Source organism: Ursus americanus, chromosome 5 (assembly GCF_024610735.1).
Source record: "Ursus americanus isolate L20-20 chromosome 5, mUrsAme1.1.p, whole genome shotgun sequence".
Classification (NCBI taxonomy): Eukaryota; Metazoa; Chordata; class Mammalia; order Carnivora; family Ursidae; genus Ursus; species Ursus americanus.
Window position 1 is genome coordinate 11,926,321 of NC_142131.1, and position 21,313 is coordinate 11,947,633.

The following is a 21,313-nucleotide window of genomic DNA, read 5'->3' on the forward strand; positions in this document are numbered from 1 at the left end:
ATTTTTACAGTTGTACTTTTCGAAGGCTTTTATCCCATCTTTTTCTTTTTTTTTTATCCCATCTTTTTCATCACAAACTCATAAATAGCAGATTTATCCTTTAGAGAAGGTGAGTTGCTAGCTTAGTCTTTTGACTTAAAGACCAGTTCTGGTTTCCCTTACTAGGGAAATTTTCTTAAGTTTCCCTAATTATAGTTCTTTTTATATGAACTATTAAAATTCGGATTATCAGGACAGGTGTGTGTGTGTGTGTGTGTGTGTGTGTGTTTAAGTTAATGGTTAATCTCAGTAATTGTTGGTGATTTGAATATTCTTTGTCCTTTGTTGCGGCAAGCCCAATGTCTGAATATACAGTGGCAAAGACTCAGATTGGCTCAATTCTATTTTTGCTCTCTGAAACTCTCTTAAAGATATTTTCTGTTTTATTTTGAATATTTAGAGTTACTGTACTGTATTTATCGAAAAAAATCCACATGTAACTGGACCTGTCCAGTTCAAACCTGTGTTGTTCAAGAGTCATCTATATTACAATGCTTAACCACTTTAGAATTTAAGATTTGATCGGGTTATGACAAGCTTTTATAGAATTATTACAAAATCTTCAAGTTGGAATATACCATTTTTTTCTATAAAATTGGTTAACTTTATTATTCTTGAATATATAAATGAATTATTTTCCCTGCCAAATTTTTTAACATTTTTTAAACTCCTTTTTTTTTTATGTATCTTGTGGCAGTTATGTGAACTAGACTTTGTAGGGCATGTAGAGTGACTTTTGTAGAGCTTGAGGTAGAGTGAAACTTACTCTGTCTTAAATGGCACCACTTTATTCTGCATATTTACCTGATAATTGTATTATTTCATTAACAGATTAGATGCAATTGCTCGGGATGCTGAATTAGTTGATAAGTCAGAGACAGACCTCAGACGACTAGGAGAATTGGTGCATAATGGTTGCATTAAAGCTTTAAAAGATAATTCTTCAGGAACAGAACGAACAGGTAATATTAAAGCAAGAGTGATTTAAAGAGAGGTAAATGGAAGTTTCAGATAATGCTTTTATTGAGTTAGGAGGGTATTGTATCATAGCTACCTATTCATCACTCTTAAAAGACAGTTTAAAAAACAAAGCAGGACCATTCCTGGGTAACAGAATTGTTTTCTTGAAAGCAATAGAGTCTTTCTGTCTGGTATATTCTAGCTAGTTGGTAACATCAGAAGTTACTGTATTTTTAAGTATCGATGGCTGGGAAAAGATAGTTTACTTATGTGATACTGGCTTTGGGCATAGTTACTTTGTTATGCTTATTTTGTAATTTATCTACCTAAATGAAAATATTTAGTAGTTAAGATTTAGTAATAAGGTATACTGAAAAAATTAACGCTAGAACACTCATTTAGAAGGTGACAGGATTGGGGTGCCTGGGTGGCACAGCGGTTAAGCGTCTGCCTTCGGCTCAGAGCGTGATCCCGGCGTTAGGGATCTAGCCCCACATCAGGCTCCTCCGCTATGAGCCTGCTTCTTCCTCTCCCACTCCCCCTGCTTGTGTTCCCTCTCTTGCTGGCTGTCTCTCTCTCTGTCGAATAAATAGATAAAATCTTTAAAAAAAAAAAAAAAGGTGACAGGATTAATAGATGTATCTTGTGCAATTAAGAAAACAATTATGGAAATGCTTTCTGTGAAATGCTTTCTGTGAATCCACATCTGCTATATTATAATCTCTATAGTCCGTACTGAAAAACCTTGTAGTGAAATTTAAGGTTCACCAGCAAGTGCTACCCCCCCAATAATATAAACAGGTAATACTTACGAATATAGCTAACCAAGTAATGCTTATTAATACAAGTAATAGCATATCTTGCTTTGTATTTTGTAGAATTGTGTATTTCATTTTTTTTTATGTCTTGAAAAAAATTAAGGTGGTAGACTTGGAAAAGTGAAAGGTCCAACATTCCGAATATCAGGAGTACAGGTGAATGCCAAGCTTGTCATCTCCCATGAAGAAGAATTAATACCATTGCACAAATCCATTCCTTCAGATCCAGAAGAAAGAAAGCAGTGAGTTGTTTACTTTATCCATTGTAAATTATTTGTTGTTATTCAGTAATTTGGATATGTATGTACGTAATAAAAATGTCTTTTGTGTCATTGGCTAGTGTGAAATGTTTCTAAAAATAAAATAGGGTATGGTATCTTGAAGTTCCAATAACTCAAATATGTTCTTCAAAATTAATTTTTAATATGACAGTTATAAACTTGACAGTGGTTATTAACTTTAATACAGGTATACTATCCCATGCCACACAAAGGCAGCTCATTTTGATATAGACTGGGGCAAAGAAGATGATTCCAATTTGTTAATTGGTATCTACGAATATGGATATGGAAGCTGGGAAATGATTAAAATGGATCCTGACCTCAGTTTAACACACAAGGTATTAAATATTTCTTGCTTCTGTTGACTACTGATGTTGAACTAGATTTTTGCTTTTAAATTATGTTAGAACTCGATTGATAGGAAACCAAGGCTCTAACTAGCTGTATGACCTTGGCTTCTTGGTTTTCATGAAGGGGTTGAATTTAAATGATCTCTGAGATTTTACTGTACCTCTGAAATTATATTTTTATTATTAAGGCGTAAGTGTATTTTTCTTCATATTACTACATTTAAAGTAAAGTTCTCATTCTGTCATATTATTCAAGAGCAAAATATTTTTTTTTTAATTATCAAACAATGTTTAGGGGTTTTAGTGATTTGATACTACCACAACTGAAATCATTTCTTTGTCTAGACTGGAAAACACTGGAAGGCATTGCTTTATTATCATTTAAGTTTTTTTATATTTTACTTCTTCACAGTCACTTTTGATATTGGTGTTGTGTCATTCACTACTTATGAAGCCAAACTTGAATAGCTTAATTTCCCACTGTAAAAATATCTTCAGAGTGCATGCTTTGGGTCACCTGAATAGCTGATACATTGTATTTGAGGAATTTTTGTATACTTTGTAGTTAAATATACTGTTACTGAGAAAGGAAAGAAATCTAAGAGTACTGTAATGTTTAATAACACTAGATGCTAAATATATGTGTATATTTGAAAGAAATTTGTAACCTCATACTTTGTATTATTATTTTGAATGGAGGGATTTTTTTTTCATGTATATATTTAGAACTCATTACCAGGCAAATGAAATCCTTGCTGTGGTGTAGGTATAAAAAATATTATTTGCGGGGTGCCTGGGTGGCACAGCGGTTAAGCGCCTGCCTTCGTCTCAGGGCGTGATCCCGGCGTTACGGGATCGAGCCCCACATCGGGCTCCTCCGCTGTGAGCCTGCTTCTTCCTCTCCCACTCCCCCTGCTTGTGTTCCCTCTCTCACTGGCTGTCTCTATCTCTGTCAAATAAATAAATAAAATCTTTAAAAAAAAAAAAATATTATTTGCATTCTTGGTTGTTTATTCCTACAAATTTTAACAATTGTAACTTGCCAGTAAATTATATGTATTTCTTTAAATGAATAAGCCTTTTATAGGCAATAAATTTCTCATATTATTTATTAAAGATAACCTGAAAAAATTAATTTCTTTTCAGATTCTTCCAGATGATCCTGATAAAAAACCACAAGCAAAGCAGTTGCAGACACGTGCAGACTACCTCATCAAATTACTTAGTAGAGATCTTGCAAAAAAAGAAGCTCAGAGACTTTCTGGTGCAGTAAGTTAAAATTCAGATGCTTAAAGAGCAATTTACTTTTCAGTAAGATAAATTTAGTTTACTGATAGCCCTAGACATCTGAGGCTAACATGACCTTATAAGTGTGTTTTTCTGTAACTTGGTAACTTTAACTTGCATATGGTGACACTTTGCCTTAAGTTATTTTGCATTCCTGTTAAAACTGGTAAGTCCTATCTTTCAGAAGTGGGATCCTGTTTGTTTGGGTTTTTTTCCTAGTGTTTGCATAGGTACTGGGGGCAACTTGTTTAGAGTGGTGTACTTTTTAAGAAGTCAATCCTCTATTTCTGTTTTATTTGGTGGTATTGGAGAGCTGAAGGTGCAGTGTAAAGATCACTGAGCTTATTTATGAGGGGGGTCCAAAAAAGTAGGAACAATATGGTGAAGAAGAGGTGATTAGAAACTAACAGCCTTTAACCATTTGCATTATAACCACAATGTCAGTAACTACCTATGTACCAATAAAAATATTTCTAATGCTATCTCTGGTAGGACCAAATTTAGTTTAAGATAATAGTAATTTAGGAAGGTGAAAAACCTTCCTTCTGTTTCTTTCAGCTTCCACTTTTCTCTAATCCTTTTTTAAAAAAATAATTATAGTTAATATCTGTTATTCATAATAGTACTTGATTCATTAAGTTATATCACTTTTGTTGACTTTCTAAGATTGGTGTAGCTTACTTATTACCATTAGACTAAGGGTTGCATAGGAATATGTGTTCTTTTAGCTTTTTAGATTTAGTATTTAAGAAGTTTTTTTTTTGGCTGAATCTGTGGAGTTGGTTAGAATAAAAATAATTATTTTTAGGGAGGGTCAAAGAGGAGAAAAGCAAGAGCTAAGAAGAATAAAGCAATGAAGTCTATAAAAGTGAAAGAAGAAATAAAGAGTGACTCCTCGCCCCTGCCTTCAGAGAAGTCTGATGAAGATGATGACAAGGTAAGAATGTGTTTTAGAAAAACAGACTTTTATATTAGAAAGGGACATAGGATGTTTTAGTATACTTGACATTTAAAATTTGAACTAAGACCTGAAATTTTATTTTTCAGTACTGAAATTCCTTTTTTTGTAGTTCATCAAATAGTCTCATGTATGGGACAGAATTCTGCCCATCTAATAGAATATCACTAAGAGGGATAGAGCAAAGGTCCTTCCTTTTCAAACATTTGCCATTTAAATGAGGTTCTGTTTCCTTTAATTTTATCTTGAATTTTGAATGGGACTGGCTTACTTTAGTTTTTATAGGAAGGTGAACATTGCATGTATCATTATTAATGGGATTCTGGGTTATTTCTTTCTGAATCCACATACATGCAATCCATAGTCGTGCAAAGAAAAGAAATTAGTCTTTGTCAAGATTTGGTTAGTAATACATTGGCCGTACTTGCACTTTTCAGGATGAGATCACTTCTGTGAAACATCCAAATAAAAAAATTAAAACAGAAAGAGACAGTGAAGAAAGACCTGAGCCAGATGTTTTTATAAAGAAGGAATCAGAAGAAAAGAGGGAAGCAAAAGAAAAAGAGAATAAAAGAGAACTTAAAAGGGAGATAAAAGAAAAAGAGGATAAGAAAGATACAAAGGAAAAAGATTTTAAAGAGAAAAGAGAAAACAAAGTAAAAGAAGCTATACAGAAAGAAAAAGACATAAAGGAAGAAAAGGTATGCAAATCATAATGTAACACTTAGAAAGTGACACAATCAGCATATTTACATTTTAGGAAAATAAATTGCCTATCAGTCTGAATAACTGAGTTCTTTAAAAATACATGTGGGTATCTAGAAAAGGAGAAAAATAGGTTTGAATCTTTTTTTTTTTTTAATGCTTTACATATAGGGTAACATTACAGAGTAGATTTAGTTTTGGTTTCCTAGAAAGATAAAACAGTATGGAATGTGAACAAACCATTGTAGAATAAAGTGAGACATTAATTGTTTTCTGGAAGTGTTCATCGTTTCACCTTTGTTTTTGTTGGATTTTTGTTTTTATTTTCTTTTTTTCTTTAGTTGAGCGAATCCAAGTCTGATAGCAAGGAAAGATCCAAGAAATCTTCAGTGTCAGATGCTCCAGTTCATATAACCGCAAGTGGTGAACCAGTTCCCATATCTGAAGAATCTGAAGAGCTAGATCAGAAGACGTTCAGCATTGTAAGTAGTAGACTTGCTGGTTATTAGTAAGAATTCATACAATATTTTAATTGACAATTTTATCTTTTAGAGCTTTTAATTTAGAAGTGTATTTGAATTGGGTAGTACTGCAGTTCAGGTTGATAAAGGCAATAGATTTAAATTTTGAAAGTTATCTTAAATTTAGAATTAACTTGGAAAAACTTTTTAATAAATTAAAGACTTTAAGGAGAGGCATTTAGGGACTACTTGGAGCAAACATTTTTCCCTTCAGCTTTAGAATTGTAAACTTCTCTGTTCCTGAACCTTTTATCTATGTAACATTGCTTCTTATCTACTGTGAAGGACTAGCTTTTTTTCCAGTCTTTTGTAGACCAGTACAGAAAGTACAATAAAAACAAAGAGTGAAAATATTTCATTAGAAAAGTGTAAATAAGGGGAAAAAATGTAAAATGTAAGCCCCGTTATATTACTAGATTCAGTAGACATAAAATTGCACTGTCAAATTGATGTAAGGGTTTCTAAAATTTCTGTACCTTTTCCCCCTTGTGGACTAGTGTGGGTTCATAGGCCATTTTAAGTAACACTGGTCTAAAAAATAATGGTTTTACATGCTGTCATCCTTTTATGTTCATCGAAGTCAGGGAGTATCTATCTTGGCCTTTTTTCAAATGAGTTATTTACTGGATATAATCAGGAACCCAAAATAGTCTCAACTGTGAAATTAATTGTGATACAAAATTTGAGGAAAACTTTATAGTGAAGTTGCAGTGTGGGGAAGCAGTTATGTATAGCAATTGAATGCACTGGCTCTGGAGCCAGAGTGCTGCTGTTAGGAAAGTAAGTATGATGATCAGAAGAGTTGACACATGGAAAGTTTTCAGCTAGTGCTTGCTCTAAAGACTGGTAGTGGTTGTGGTGGATGTTGTTATTGAATATAGACATGCCAGCAGATTGATTTTGATAAAGGACTAAAAAATCCAGATGCTGAGCAAAATCAGGAAGGAGTAGTAATGTTATTAGAGAAAAAAGACTGAATGATATGAGACAGGTACCAGTTATTCTTCAAAAAGAGATATGTCATTATTGGTAGCACCTAAAGGGAAAATTTATAGTCTGATATAAATGTATCTTATTTATATACAGTTACAGTGTGCACAAATACATGTAAATATATATATTCATATAAGAATATTTCCTCTTGGGGGCGCCTAGGTGGCTCAGTTGGTTAAGTTTGGACTCTTGATTTGGCTCAGGTCATGATCTCAGGGTCGTGAGATAGAGCTGCGCGTTGGGCTCTACACTGAGCATGGAGCCTGCTTAAGATTCTTTCCCTCTCCCTCCCCCTCTGCCTCTCCCTTGCACACGTGCACGCACGCTCTCTCTCCAAAAAGATACATAAAATCTTTAAAAAAAATTTCCTCTTTATAATCTCTAGACTCTGAATCTTTTTGCTGTTTGGGTTTGTAATGTTAAGTCAGTTTTATTGCTAGTATTAATCAAATGCTATACTTGAAAGATGGAAACTTTCACTTCTAAAATCAAGTTTTTGTTTTACCTCCTACACCATTCTAGATACCCAGGTTACGTTCTTGTCCCATTTTCTTCTACTTCATACCCTAACTAGAGAATGTTGATCTATGAACCCATTTATTCGTTCCTGCTAATTCCATGGCATGCCCTAATAATAGCTTCAAATATTTTTCATGCTCTTTAAGTATAATAGTTCCTGCCGCAGTTTTTTTTTCCTCCTTCTCACTTTTGGCTGTTTACATCCCTCCAATCCCTAAGAATGTTGGGGACAGTCAGAATAAGCTACAGTCTTGTTCCCGTCTTCCATCTTATTTACTTGAACATGTCTCTGGACTTTTCATTTTTATCTTTTCAGGTTTACATGCTGGGATCCCTTAGCATCTTTTTAAAGTTAACCTTTCTCTTTGTGACCTCATTCTTAATCTAGCCTCTCTATCCATTTTCTGTTGAATTTTTTTTAAAAAACCTCTCTATTGAGTGGGAATAGGGAGGTGGTGGTGTGTTTTTGCTTATCTGAAGTGAAGACTGAACTCTCTTGAACTGTTTCCCTTACTCTGCCTGTTCATTACTGAATTAGGTGAAATTGTACCTCTTGCCACCTTTCTTTGCCTACGTTTCCTCCTTAGCCTTCTGACTTGTTCATATACCTGCTGAAATGGAAAACTTCCTATTGTCCCCAATGCATAAGTTTCTTCTCCATTACCTTTCATGATTGATCTTAAAATCGCTTGTATTATGGAGATGAAGAATGGAATAGTTTTAAACATGGACTTTGGACCCAGACTTTCTGAGCTTGCATGATTGGGATTTTATTTGGGAATAGCTCTGATTATTAAATTCAGTGGCCTTTCTTGGTCGTCATTTTCCATCACATCTTTGCCTAATTGGACACCTCTTGATTTTCTTTGTGCCTTACTGATTTGTCTCCTAAATGTCATTTATAATTTAACAGTTAAGAAAGAGTACAACTTTTGAGGTCAAAACTGGGTTTGACTGATGTCATTTCACTATAAGCCTCTGTTTCTTTGATAAAATAAATAGTGTTGCAAAGGTCTACTACCAGAATCAAATGAGGTGCCTTTACCCAACACATAGCTTCTGGTACCTAATAAGTGCTTTATAAACATTTGTTATCATTGCTCCAATTCCCAACTTCAGGCCTTGGCCTTAGCACAGACTGTAGTCACAAATTCCTCTTTTTTCTTTGCCGCTGTCAGTCAATGAGCAAGTCATACTGGCTTTTCCATACTACTACAAGCTATAGCCATCTCTGCCCTCGAACATTTCAATAGCTTCTAGCTATTTTTCACTGCTCCCACTCTTGTGCTTATACCCTTTCCGTTCCTCAGGGCATACTCCACACAGCAACCATAGTGATAATGACTGTTACAGAGAGGCTAAAGTCACCCCCTCTTATTTTTTTGCTTCAAATCCTTGAGTGGCTTTCCCTCACTCAAGATGAAAGATTCATGATAATAGGCTAAAAGGTATTGTATCTAGCTCATTACTCCCATCATCTCTTGCTACTTCCCTCACTCAGTAGGTTCCAACCACGCTGGCATTTATACTGTTCCTTTGAACATACAAGTTTTAGAACATATGTACTTGTTCTTCCCTCTGTTCAAAATGGCTTATTCCCTCATTTTCTTAAGATATATGCTCAAACATCACTCTTCTCTGAAGTCTTACATGAAGTAGAAATCTCTCTACTTTTTCTCCTTTATTTTTCTTCATCACAGTTGTCACCATCCAACACACTGCATCTTGTTTATTTATTGGCTCTTTTCTCCTACTAGAGTACAGGTTCTGCAAAGGCAAGATCTCTTTTATTTACTGCTCTATTTCCTGGGTCTGGGACGATTCTTAGAGCATAGTATGCACTCAAATTATATACGTTGAATGAATCATTTTCTAGCAGAATATAAACTACCAAAATTGAGCAAGAAGCAGGAAATGTAGAGAACAGATAGTAATGCTAAAAATAAGAAAGGAAAAGATTTTCCCTTTTTAAAAAAAGACATCAGGCCTGGCTGAGTTCTAATTTTAACTAAAAAGCATGTAATTCTAATATTTAAATTATTCCTGACAGAAGATGGATAACTTCCAAGCGATATGGACAAATAGGTCACTACAACAGAATAAAATACCCAGAAACGATTCCACACATATATAGACACTTAATAAGACTGGCCCTTGCACAGCAGTGATATGAGGATTTCTTCTTGAAAGAAATGACGTTGGATCAGCTAAATATATTGTCTGTGGTTGATCCATCCATAACATTCCTGGAACTAACTCAACCTTGCTACTTGAGGATGTAATTATTGTTCATTTTAAATTTGTTTTGCATTTGTATACATAAATTTATGTATAGTTTGCTTTTTTAGTAATATTCTTATTTTAGTTCTGGTTTAAGGTTATAGCTTTTATTATACATGTTGGACTTTAACTGAATCATATAGTTTTTGATATATTATCCTTTTATTGGCATGTCGGTGATACATAGACCAAGGAAAAGATTGGTCCCTATCAAGCATCCCCAGTTCCCTGACCAGCTAAAATATAAGAGCAAAATTCATTTAGCAGCTTTCTTTTGTCCCAAAGGTTTAGAAGAATAGACAGTTTATACTTAACAGCTATATTGATTTTAATAGTTTTGCCAGCATATTTTATTTTATGAAGATCCTTTTTTTTTTTTTAAGATTTTATTTATTTATTTGACAGAGAGACAGCCAGCGAGAAAGGGAACACAAGCAGGGGAAGTGGGAGAGGAAGAAGCAGGCTCCCAGCAGAGCAGGGAGCCTGATGTGGGGCTTGATCTGGAACTCCGGAATCACGCCCTGAGCCAAAGGCAGACGCTTAACGACTGAGCCACCCAGGCGCCCCTGAAGATCCTTATTTTTTTTTTTACATTTTATTTTATATTAGAGTGAATCTAGGATTAAGTTGTGTTCTGAGATATATTATTTTTTAGCATTCTTTGTTTAAGACTGCTTAGTGATGTGTTACATGGTATAAAATAACCATTTTTACAGAAGGAAATAAAGCCGAAGCTTTTACATACACAAGAATTGAATTTAAATGATAATGGAAAACCTTACTTTCTGAAGAAAATCTGAGAGAAAAAAACCCTGATATTTTAAGAGCTGCGAGGCAAGCTTTAATGCTTATTTTAGCATCAAACAGTGCTGTATTTACTCATACAGATATCGTTGAAGGAAGTGGATCTTTGTTGAATTCTTATTTTTAATGTATGTTCTTATTTTCCCATTTTAAAGTGTAAAGAAAGGATGAGGCCTGTCAAAGCAGCTTTGAAACAACTTGATAGGCCTGAAAAAGGCCTTTCAGAAAGAGAACAACTGGAGCATACTCGACAGTGTTTAATAAAAATTGGAGACCATATCACAGAATGTCTGAAAGAGTATACAAATCCTGAACAAATCAAGCAGTGGAGAAAGTAAGTGATGTACTTCTCAGGAAATGTTAAATTTGTAATTATGTAACCATCTGTTTGTGTCTTATATTTCAATTTATTTTTCTTATTCTGAAGTTTAGGTAACAAAATAATGTTTAAAGAGGTAATCTGAGGGTGATTGTTTTCATTTTTTTCCTTTAACTTTAAAGCTTTTTATTTGTGAATGATTGCTTAATTATACATCATGATAAACCACAGGTGGCACCTCGTCCTTTAAATACGAAATAGTGAAGGGGCGCCTGGGTGGCTCAGTCAGTTAAGCATCTGACTTCAGCTCAGGTCATGATCCCAGAATCCTGGGATTGAGCCCTGCGTTGGGCTCCATGCTCAGTAGGGAGTCTGCTTGTCCCTCTCCCTGTGGCCACTCTACCTGCCTGTGCTTGTGCGTGCTTGCTCTCTCAAATAATATGATAATCTTAAAAAAAGAAGTAGTGAAAACTGTTTCATTAAAATTCAGATTGCATTTTATTTTTAGAAATTTCTATAGTTCGCCAAATTTTTCTTAGTAATAACTTTAGAACTTGCAGTACCAAACAAATTTATTGTTACATAAATTTAGCAATTCGTCTTCCAGGTATAAGTATACAACCTTGTAAAAATTAATATTCTCAAGCAGTGTAAAATGCAGACTTTTATTTTCCCCTCTATTTTAGAAGCAACAGCAGCACAGTTGATCTTAAAATTGTAAATCTGAGCTGCTATAATATTATACAAATCACTTAATGACTACCAGATTCAGATCAGTGTTAAGCCAAGCTACTAGACAAGTTAAGAATACTACAGAATGACCACAACCCAGTCATATCAGTTTATTAGTCTGCTGATTTCCTTGCTGTATGCAGTGCAGCTACACATCAAAGCAAAAACTGTAATAATGACATATTTCTGAAGGACTGATGATTACACTAAAGATTCTATCCTTGTCCCCTTTCTTCTTCAACTCCACCAGGACCCATGTTAGAGGAGACAGAAAGTTGATTATGATCACTAGGCTTTTGAAAACAAATGAAACTGAGCTGTCATGTCTGAAGACACTGAAGCCATGCATGGACAATAATAATAGCCTGAAGTCATGTGCTTATAATGCCACGGAATGATTCCTGGAGTGGCATCAGGACATGCTTGGTCCCCATCTTGGCTAATTATTGGCTTTGTGATCTTGAACAGTTAGGGTATATCTCTGAGCCCACTAGTAATCATCTGCAAAAAAACATCTGTACTTGAAACCCTTTATAAACTATATATAAGGCACTGTATATTTTTCAGTTGAATGATAATGATAAGATGTTATTATGAGGAGGGGCGCCGGGGTGGTTCAGTCGGTTAAGCATCTGAGACTGGATTTTGGCTCAGGTTGTGATCTCAGGGTCCTGGGATCGAACCATCTCCCTCTGCTGCTCTGCCTGCTCGCTCTCTCACTTGCATGCTCTTTCTCTCTCTCTGTCTGAAATAAATAAGTAAATCTTACTTCAAGCTCTTTCAACTCATATGACCCCCAAACCATAGAACCATAGAACAAGTATACAGTAAAGTTCAATTATATATATATATAAGGCTTAAGTGGAAATATAACCACATTCTCTTTCTATATTCAGGATCCAAAGTTAGTTTCTCTGTAAATGGCTCCCATACAGTTGCTCTTTAACACACTTTAGGACCCTTCTTAAACAAGCTTAATCCATATTATCTGATGGTATCTTTAGTCAGACTACTAACATAGCTTGTTTCTTTTATAGTAATATGAATCATAATATGAGTCCCTTCCTGATTTGTAAGTTTACATCTTTTTGGTTTCAGATTAGGATGGATTACTACTTTTCACTCTAAAAGATTATAAAAGGAAGGGATTTGGAAGAGAAGTAAAACTTAATGGTTAGTTTCATTTGGAGTCTTATCCATTATGGGGGCACCTCGTTGGCCCAGTTGTTGGAGTATGCAACTCTTGATCTTAGGGTTGTGAGTTCAGTGTTGGGCGTAGAGATTACTTAAAAAGAAAGAAAGATTGGAGTCTTCACCATATAAAGTTTTTAAAATACTAGAAATAATGTCCTTAGACTTTGTTCCATAGAAGGCTAATAAATATGTGTGTTTCTATGTAGTGGTTAGTGGTTCCATGAAAAAACTAAATATTTTTCACCAGACTAATTTACCTGTTTTTCTTCTAGAAACCTGTGGATTTTTGTATCTAAGTTTACGGAGTTTGATGCAAGAAAATTACATAAATTATATAAACATGCTATTAAAAAACGGCAGGAATCTCAGGTAAGTTAATGCATCATATTTTTTCCTTTAATTTATGTTACTAAAACTGAGACATTATTCTTTATAGAAGAATTCAATTAATAAATGTAGAACGAATGAAGGAAATATAAAATCACTGTTAGAGCATGATAAAAGTTGTAGGTAGGATCTTCTAGAGGAAGCTAAAATTGGCATAAAAATAAGATAATTGGCATAGTCTAAGAGTATCTCTTCCAAGATGTTTAATAACCACCTTAAACATGTGATCAAGGTTAACATCATGAACCCTTAGTACATGCATTAAGAAAGGTACATCACTTTTGTGGAATTCTTAGCAAAAATGCATAACCTTAGTTTGATCATGAGAAAAATATCAGACAAACCCCAACTGAAAGATGTTCTACAAAATAACTGTCCAGTACTCTACAAAAGTGTGAAGGTCATCGAAGACAAGAAAAATACTAAAAAGCTGTCCTAGATTGGAGGAAACTAAGAAAACATGAAAACTCAGTGTTATATGGAATACCCGATTGGATCCTGGAGCAGAAAAAATATTTTATTGGAAAAATGTAAAATTTGAATAAAGTTTCTAGTTCAATTCATAGTATTATACCAATGTTAGTAATTACTCAGTTTTGATTATGCTGTGGTGTTATGTAAGATATTAACATTAGGAGAAGCTGGGTAAAAGGCATATGGGAACTCTGGGTACTGTTTTTTTCAGCTTTTCTGTAAGTCTAAAATTCAAAGTCAAATTTTTAAGAAAGTCATGGTGCAAATAGTCTGCTTTAAAAAAAAGGTATCTGGAAGTGATGCATTTATACACTCTAATATATGAGGACTTCTTTCAGCATCAGGATTTTCCTTTTAGGGCATGTTTTTTGTTTTTTGTTTTTTTTTCTTTTTCCTATTTTGTAAGGGTATTTGAAGCCACTTAAAAGATTCTTATGTATGTGCATTTATTTTAGCAAAATAATGACCAGAACAGCAACTTGAATGCTCAAGTGATTAGAAATCCAGGTAAGTGTTACTAATTGTTTTAGTGAATAAATTTAAAAATTGTTTTCCTCTTTCAGGTTTGTTTTATATACTATATACCCACATTTTCATTATCAAATCTGTTATCTTAAACAGTAATCCTTTTTAGCTTATTAACCTTTCCATAAATCAACCTTTTGTCAGTTTATAGAACTTACAGAATAATTGTTAAAGTGAATATATTTTTGAAAAATAATATTTCGAATAATAATGTATTCTATTGGTGCAAGTCTGTAGTCTGAGAAGACATTGGGCCTTAAATTTTTCAGTTGTATTTTTTTCACGTTTCAGAATACAGTAACCCTTTTGTAGGCCTTACTGTACTGCCTTTATAGACCATTTCTAAAGTCTTTGTTGGGCAACTGAATTTGTTTTTCTGGAGTTGAAGTAGGAGTTCTTATAATCTAGCAGCAAAGTTACTTTTGTTTACCATGTATTTTTTTTTTTTTACGTTATTAACAAAAGCTGTATTCTTTCATCTAACAGATGTGGAAAGATTAAAAGAGAATACAAATCACGATGATAGCAGCAGGGATAGTTATTCATCTGATAGACACTTATCTCAGTATCATGATCATCATAAAGACCGACATCAGGGAGATTCTTACAAAAAGAGTGACTCTAGGAAAAGACCCTATTCTTCTTTTAGTAATGGTAAAGATCATCGTGACTGGGATCATTACAAGCAAGAAAGCAGGTAAACTGGACAATTGGTTTTGAAATTTTGCTTATTCAGGTTTTTTTTTTTTAATTTACAGTACTTGACCTTATCAGTTAATTCAGTATTCAGGTAATCATAACAAATCTTAAGTGAAATAAAGGTGTTTGTTTATAAATAAAAAAAACCCTGATACATTGTACTTTTTGCTAATATTGAGAACTGAATTTCTATAAAATGTTTTTTTTTTTAATTCTAAATTTGAGATCAAAGTGTGTAGTAAGAGATGAAAGTGTAGGGAATTCTATAATTAATAAGTCATAGGATTCATTTTTGTTAGTTTTAGGAGAATATTGACTCAAATATTCTTCAAAATACAGTAATAGAGTAAAATAAAAACTCAATGGAATATGACTGAAATTTGGTGGGCGGAGTTCTCTGTTCAATTCCATTAAAAAAACACATAGGGAAAAAATTAACTGATGTGAAAACACTTTATTGAGTTTAAACTTTTGTCTGTTGTGATTTGAAGCCTTTGAGTAGTAAACAACCTAATATAATAATAACAACAAAGTACATTTTACTTGGTAAAGGAATATTTTCATCAGTTAATGATAATTATGAAAAGCAAAAGAAAAAACTGAGAATAAAGATCAGAAATAAATCAGTAGATTTTCTTTGCATTTTAGTTGTGCTCACTGCAATAATTTCTTCTCTGTAATATAAGCACTGTCATTTTATAAATACATCAATTGTAGAATGGCTCTTACAATTAGAAAAGGGCACACAAAACGAAAAGCTGTATTTGAAATAGTAAATTTTAATAATTTCACAAGCTTATAGAACATAATTTATATTGTTTATAACAATGACCTTTCCCCAACTAATGAAAATCCCTTTCTGGCAAATTAGTTCACAGACTGCATTTTAGAGGTTTTTATTTTTTTTTCTGCTTAGAGGTTCATAAGGCTCTGATTTCAAGGGTATTCTAGATTGTTATCTTAATCCCCACTTCCAGATATTAAGATGCATTAGTACAATTGTTGCATAGAACAAAAAGTAGCAACCAATTGAAAAATGGCATGTGAGCTAAGTGAAATAACTCAGAGAAATACAAATAAAATATTTCACTTGTGTCTGAAATCTTTAAAAAAAAAAAAAAAACAACGAACAAGGAGAAAAAAAGACTCATAAATACAGAGAACAAACTGATGGTTGCCAGGAGGGAGGGAAATGAGGGGGATAGGTGAAGTAGGTAAAGGGGATTAAGAAGTACAGACTTCCAGTTTTAAATAAGTCATGGGGATATAAAGTACAGCTTAGGTATATAGTCAGCATTGTAATAACTTTGTATGGTGACAGAGATGGTAATTACACTTAAGCATGGTGAGCATTTCATAATGTGTATAATTTCAAAATCTCTGTGTTGTACACCTGAAAACTAATGTGATACTGTATATCAATTATGCTTTAACTAAAAATTAAATTGTATTAAATAGTAAAAAAATAATTAAATAATAAAATGGGCGTGTAAAATTAGATGCTGCCTGAAGTGTTCTGTATGGTTCACTTTTGGTTTTGTGAATTGAATGATTTTTCCAGAGAGGCATGCAGATAGGTCCAATGACTGAAGCTCACTTAGGAAGTTTTTGTAGTGAAACACAGAGCTTATACACATTAAAAGGATGCCTTAAAGTATTTTTGTGTTTTATTTTTTAATAATTGTATTATTTGGAAGTGTTTAATTTGCATTATTAATTTAATCTCTAATTTATCTTTTATTAGGTATTACAGTGATAGAGAGAAACACAGAAAACTGGATGATCACAGGAGTAGAGATCACAGGTCAAATTTGGAAGGAGGTTTAAAGGATAGATCTCATTCTGATCATCGTTCTCATTCAGATCATCGGTTACATTCAGACCATCGGGCAAGTTCTGAATATACACACCATAAATCGTCCAGGGATTATAGGTATCACTCAGATTGGCAAATGGACCACAGAGCTTCCAGTAGTGGCCCCAGATCACCACTAGATCAGAGATCTCCTTATGGCTCCAGATCTCCATTTGAACACTCAATTGAACACAAAAGTACACCCGAGCATACCTGGAGTAGTCGGAAAACATAACAAAAACTGATACTTCGTCTTTCTGGACTTTTCTTTTAGCCATATATCATAAACCAACACAGTAATTGCCTTACATGACTTGAAAGATATAAACAGATCTTCTATCAGTAGCAGTATTGTTACTTCTTTCCAGGATGCAAGGTCTATTATCCCAACAGAAGAGAAAATATTTTTATATTTAAGGATTATGCTGCACTGTACTACAAATACTGTAGTACTTTTTTTTTTCTTTTTTAAAGAAATGGAAAATGTTTACTATTACAGGGACCTCAACACTGCCCTTCCATATAGGCTGGATAAAACTGTTTTTAAGTCAGTGATTTTAGACTGACCTCCATTTAAATTATGTTTGTATATGAACTTTACTCTGACCTGTGATCATGTTTCAGGAAGGAATGAAAGAGAGTTCTTTTCTTAATAAAGAAAAAACACTCAAGGACTTTGTTCACTTTCCAAAGCTACTTGTTTACATTGTACACTGCGACCACCTTGCCGCTTTTCATCACAAGCTTGAATATTTAAATTCTGTACTTATATCTGTAAAATAGCCAGGAATTTCCTGTTTGTGATCTATTATTATGCCTTTTTACACACACACACACACACACACACACACACACACACACACACACACAAATGGCTGTAAATTATTGTAAATGGATTAAATGAGCTTTCCTTACTTCCTTTCCCTTCTCAGGCTTTTTTTGACTGTTCCTTTCCCTACCAACTCAGGCCTTCTTATCATTTAAAAATATCAGTGTAATAACACTTTTTAATGATTTGTCTTGATGGAATCATTGTTTAGAATGTAAAAAATGGGGAAAGGGGCCACCTAATTCCATTAGTCCTCTTTTTATATTGACTATTTTATTAGATACATGTTATTTCTTTTTTTTTTTTTTTCTTTTTTAGTAAATATTGTGTTTGTAGTAACAAAATGCTGAGATAATATGTAAAATCTAAACTGCATGCTCTGGAAACATTTTTTTCAGATGCATTTGGTTTAAAAGGGTAGGTGTATGAACACTTTTCAGAATCCAAAATGGCCAAAAGTTATTGTAAATCCATTTGTTTTCCCTTTTCATGTGGGCAATAATGTCAAATGTGCTATGCAGCCAGGTAACATTTTAGATAAACTTGATTGACTTTTAATATAAACTGTTACAATGCACACTGATTGTATATAAAAACCTTATATATGACAAATTAAATTTAAGAAAAAGGATACGTGGGCTCCTGTAATTTTCTGCTGCATTCTTATTCCCTTAAGCACTTAACTTTTTTTTTTAAGTAGTAACATTTAGCTACCAGGAAAAAGGTATTTTGGTAAGCAGTTAACTTGTTAATGTGTGGCACTACAACTAAATCTATTTTGAAGACTATATGAAGTAAAATTTAGATCATAGAAATCTTTGTTGGACTCTTGTTGGTTTCCTGCAGATTTTATTTTAGAATGCCTTATATTTATTCACAGATTTTTATTTTGTTATATTCAGTGGGAGTTTTTGAATCATGTGGCATACACTCATGAATGTGTGCTGTGCTGTAGCGAATTTGAATCTTAACTTTGACAAATATAAGTATATTGGTATATGGCTATAATATTCTTAAATGTGTCCCTGTTGATTAACTGTGGGAGCAAGCTACAGAAATTTGTCCATAGATGGATGTATTTTTTAAACATTTTCCTGTTATCCATTTAGGTCTAAAATTTTATGTGTACAAAAGAAAGCTTTCCTTCTCCCCACTCCCCGCCCCTCTTTTTTTTTTTTTTTTTTTTTTTGAGTAGTGATACCTCTTTTAGTTACCCTGAAGAATAATAATCTGTTTTTTCCTGGCATATCAGATAACATAGGAAGAATAACTCAATTTTTAAACATTAATTTATAATTAAATATAAAAGTGATAAAACAGTTTAGTGCCGGTACACATTTTTAAGCATTTCCACTTTTTTCCACATTTAGTATAAATGATTATTCCACAAGTTAGCATTTAACAAAAAAAATGTAATACTTAATGAAATTATAATATTAACACAGTAAACAGCACAGTAAACAGATCAGGGTTGGCATTTTTAATTTATCTTTTTGTAGCTGGGATATTTGCCTTATATCCTATTGTACAGATTTCATAGAGGAACAATATCACATTTTGAGGCAGTGGAATAGGCTCTAATTTCTTAACAATGCCACATTTAGTTGAATATTTCAGTCACCTAATTAGTTGAGTTGAATGAAATATCTAAAACTGTATGTAACATTAATTGATGGAAAATATGTTCATTATTTGTAAGAAGTCAGTAATCCTGTAGAAGAGGAATAAGCCATAAACTTATTAAGACACAATGGAGAAGAACATTAGTGCATAGATACAACAGGGAACATTCTCTATAAAATATGCTTAAATTTTGTCTTTTACATGCTCATTCTGCTTTGCTATTTTTATCCATTTGTGTTTAAATTTTCAAGGGTGAGAGATTATGCATAGTACTGTACTAGTTAACCCTCCACTTTAATAATATACAATAAATGATTCTTATTAAAAGCAATGGCCTGTTTGCTTATAAAGAACATATTCTTTGTTTAGGATATGTTAGAAAATAATTTCACACTGGAAAGCTGTGGAAAACTGGAGTGAATGATTTGTTCATTAATTTCAGAGTGAGTGGCTTAATAAAACTTTTTAGTTGCATGAAACCATAGATTACATATATGATAATTTCTGTAATCCATTTTTGTAGTTAAATAATGAAAGCGTTGTATAGATACACTGATTGACACTGATTTCATTTCCATGAGATTTAAAGAATACACACTGGGGTAATTGGCATAATTCCTATCTTCGTTACTCTGTTTCTCACTAAATAATAATGGAGTTTTTATAGTTGTGATTTTTTTTGCAAGGACTGTAGTGATTTGGGGGTTGGGGGTAGGCGGTGGAAAGCAGCTGATTTTTAAATACGGGATTCTTTTGGACTTAACCAGCTTTATTTGAAATTGTAATGTGAACTCATAAATGTGGCTTGTTAAAATTTTAAGTAGTTCGTTACTTAGCAAATAATGCAAAAAGTATTTTTAAATGTTTCTAAATTGATATTTCAGCAAGTTAATATAAACAACTATCAAAACCATTACTTCAGTTCAAGACTCGATTTAAAAATACAGACAAATCTATTACATATATTGTAGCACTTTATGCAAGATTTGTGATGAACATGTTAAGGGCAGACAACTAGGCAATAGTACAACAGTATCCTGAGACAAAAGTATTTTTAAATGTTTCTAAATTGATATTTCAGCAAGTTAATATAAACAACTATCAAAACCATTACTTCAGTTCAAGACTCAATTTAAAAATACAGACAAATCTATTACATATATTGTAGCACTTTATGCAAGATTTGTGATGAACATGTTAAGGGCAGACAACTAGGCAATAGTACAACAGTATCCTGAGACAAAATTATATCAAAAAAACTTCTGTGTTAAAATTAAGTCTTCTAAATTTAGACATTTAAAAAAAACAATTGAAATTATATTTTCTCCTGGCAATGACTGTAGTAATTGATTTTATGGATGCTTTATGCTAATTTTTTTTCTTCTTTTTTTGAGAACCTAATAGATTGATTTTATTACAGGAAATTTTTGGATTTTTTTTTTTTAAGATTTTATTTATTTATTTGACAGAGAGAGACAGCCAGCAAGAGAGGGAACACAAACAGGGGGATTGGGAGAGGAAGAAGCAGGCTCCCAGCAGAGCAGGGAGCCCGATGAGGTGGTCGATCCCAGGACTCTGGGATCACGCCCTGAGTGGAAGGCAGATGCTTAACGACTGAGCCACCCAGGCATCCCTGGATTCTTTATAAAGAAAGACCTAAGGATAGGAAATATTAACTACATTAAAGAATGAAAGATAAGATTATTTGGTAAAGTAGGATTAAAAAATACTTTCCAGGAGTGCCTGGGTGGCACAGCGGTTAAGCGTCTGCCTTTGGCTCAGGGCATGATCCCGGCGTTATGGGATCGAGCCCCATGTCAGGCTTCTCCGCTGTGAGCCTGCTTCTTCCTCTCCCACTCCCCCTGCTTGTGTACCCTCTCTCGCTGGCTGTCTCTATCTCTGTCGAATAAATAAATAAAATCTTTAAAAAAAAATACTTTCCAGATATTTTCCAAATATCTATACAAATTCTTCAATGAGTATTCATGTGCCATATTTTCTATCCTAAAAGGCCATTAGACACTTTGCCCTTTAATAAAAAAAAATAAAAACTTAACCAATCTTTATATGAAACAAGATTGGTAGTTCAAACTCCCAAAAGAATTAAGATGCCTTTAATTCTATGTCCCAATCTACATTTGAGTCTTGATCTAAATATTAA

The 21,313-nt window shown here is 33.3% G+C and overlaps 1 protein-coding gene across 2 annotated transcripts in view; it reads left to right on the forward strand.

Annotated features, from left to right (window-relative positions):
- Positions 1-21,085, forward strand: part of CHD1 (chromodomain helicase DNA binding protein 1) — a 74,667-nt gene extending 53,582 nt beyond the window's left edge. Inside the window, exons 26-37 of one of the 2 annotated variants that reach the window (XM_045808344.2) lie at positions 871-1,001; positions 1,921-2,059; positions 2,286-2,436; positions 3,595-3,717; positions 4,544-4,672; positions 5,131-5,394; positions 5,740-5,880; positions 10,671-10,849; positions 13,033-13,129; positions 14,077-14,128; positions 14,633-14,843; positions 16,590-21,085. In XM_045808344.2, coding sequence (XP_045664300.2) covers positions 871-1,001; positions 1,921-2,059; positions 2,286-2,436; positions 3,595-3,717; positions 4,544-4,672; positions 5,131-5,394; positions 5,740-5,880; positions 10,671-10,849; positions 13,033-13,129; positions 14,077-14,128; positions 14,633-14,843; positions 16,590-16,935 — 1,963 coding nt within the window. In that variant the 3' untranslated portion in view covers positions 16,936-21,085. The remainder of the gene's footprint in view (positions 1-870; positions 1,002-1,920; positions 2,060-2,285; positions 2,437-3,594; positions 3,718-4,543; positions 4,673-5,130; positions 5,395-5,739; positions 5,881-10,670; positions 10,850-13,032; positions 13,130-14,076; positions 14,129-14,632; positions 14,844-16,589) is intronic. The other variant, XM_045808345.2, reaches the window with a different exon arrangement.
- The last annotated feature ends 228 nt before the right edge of the window (positions 21,086-21,313 follow it).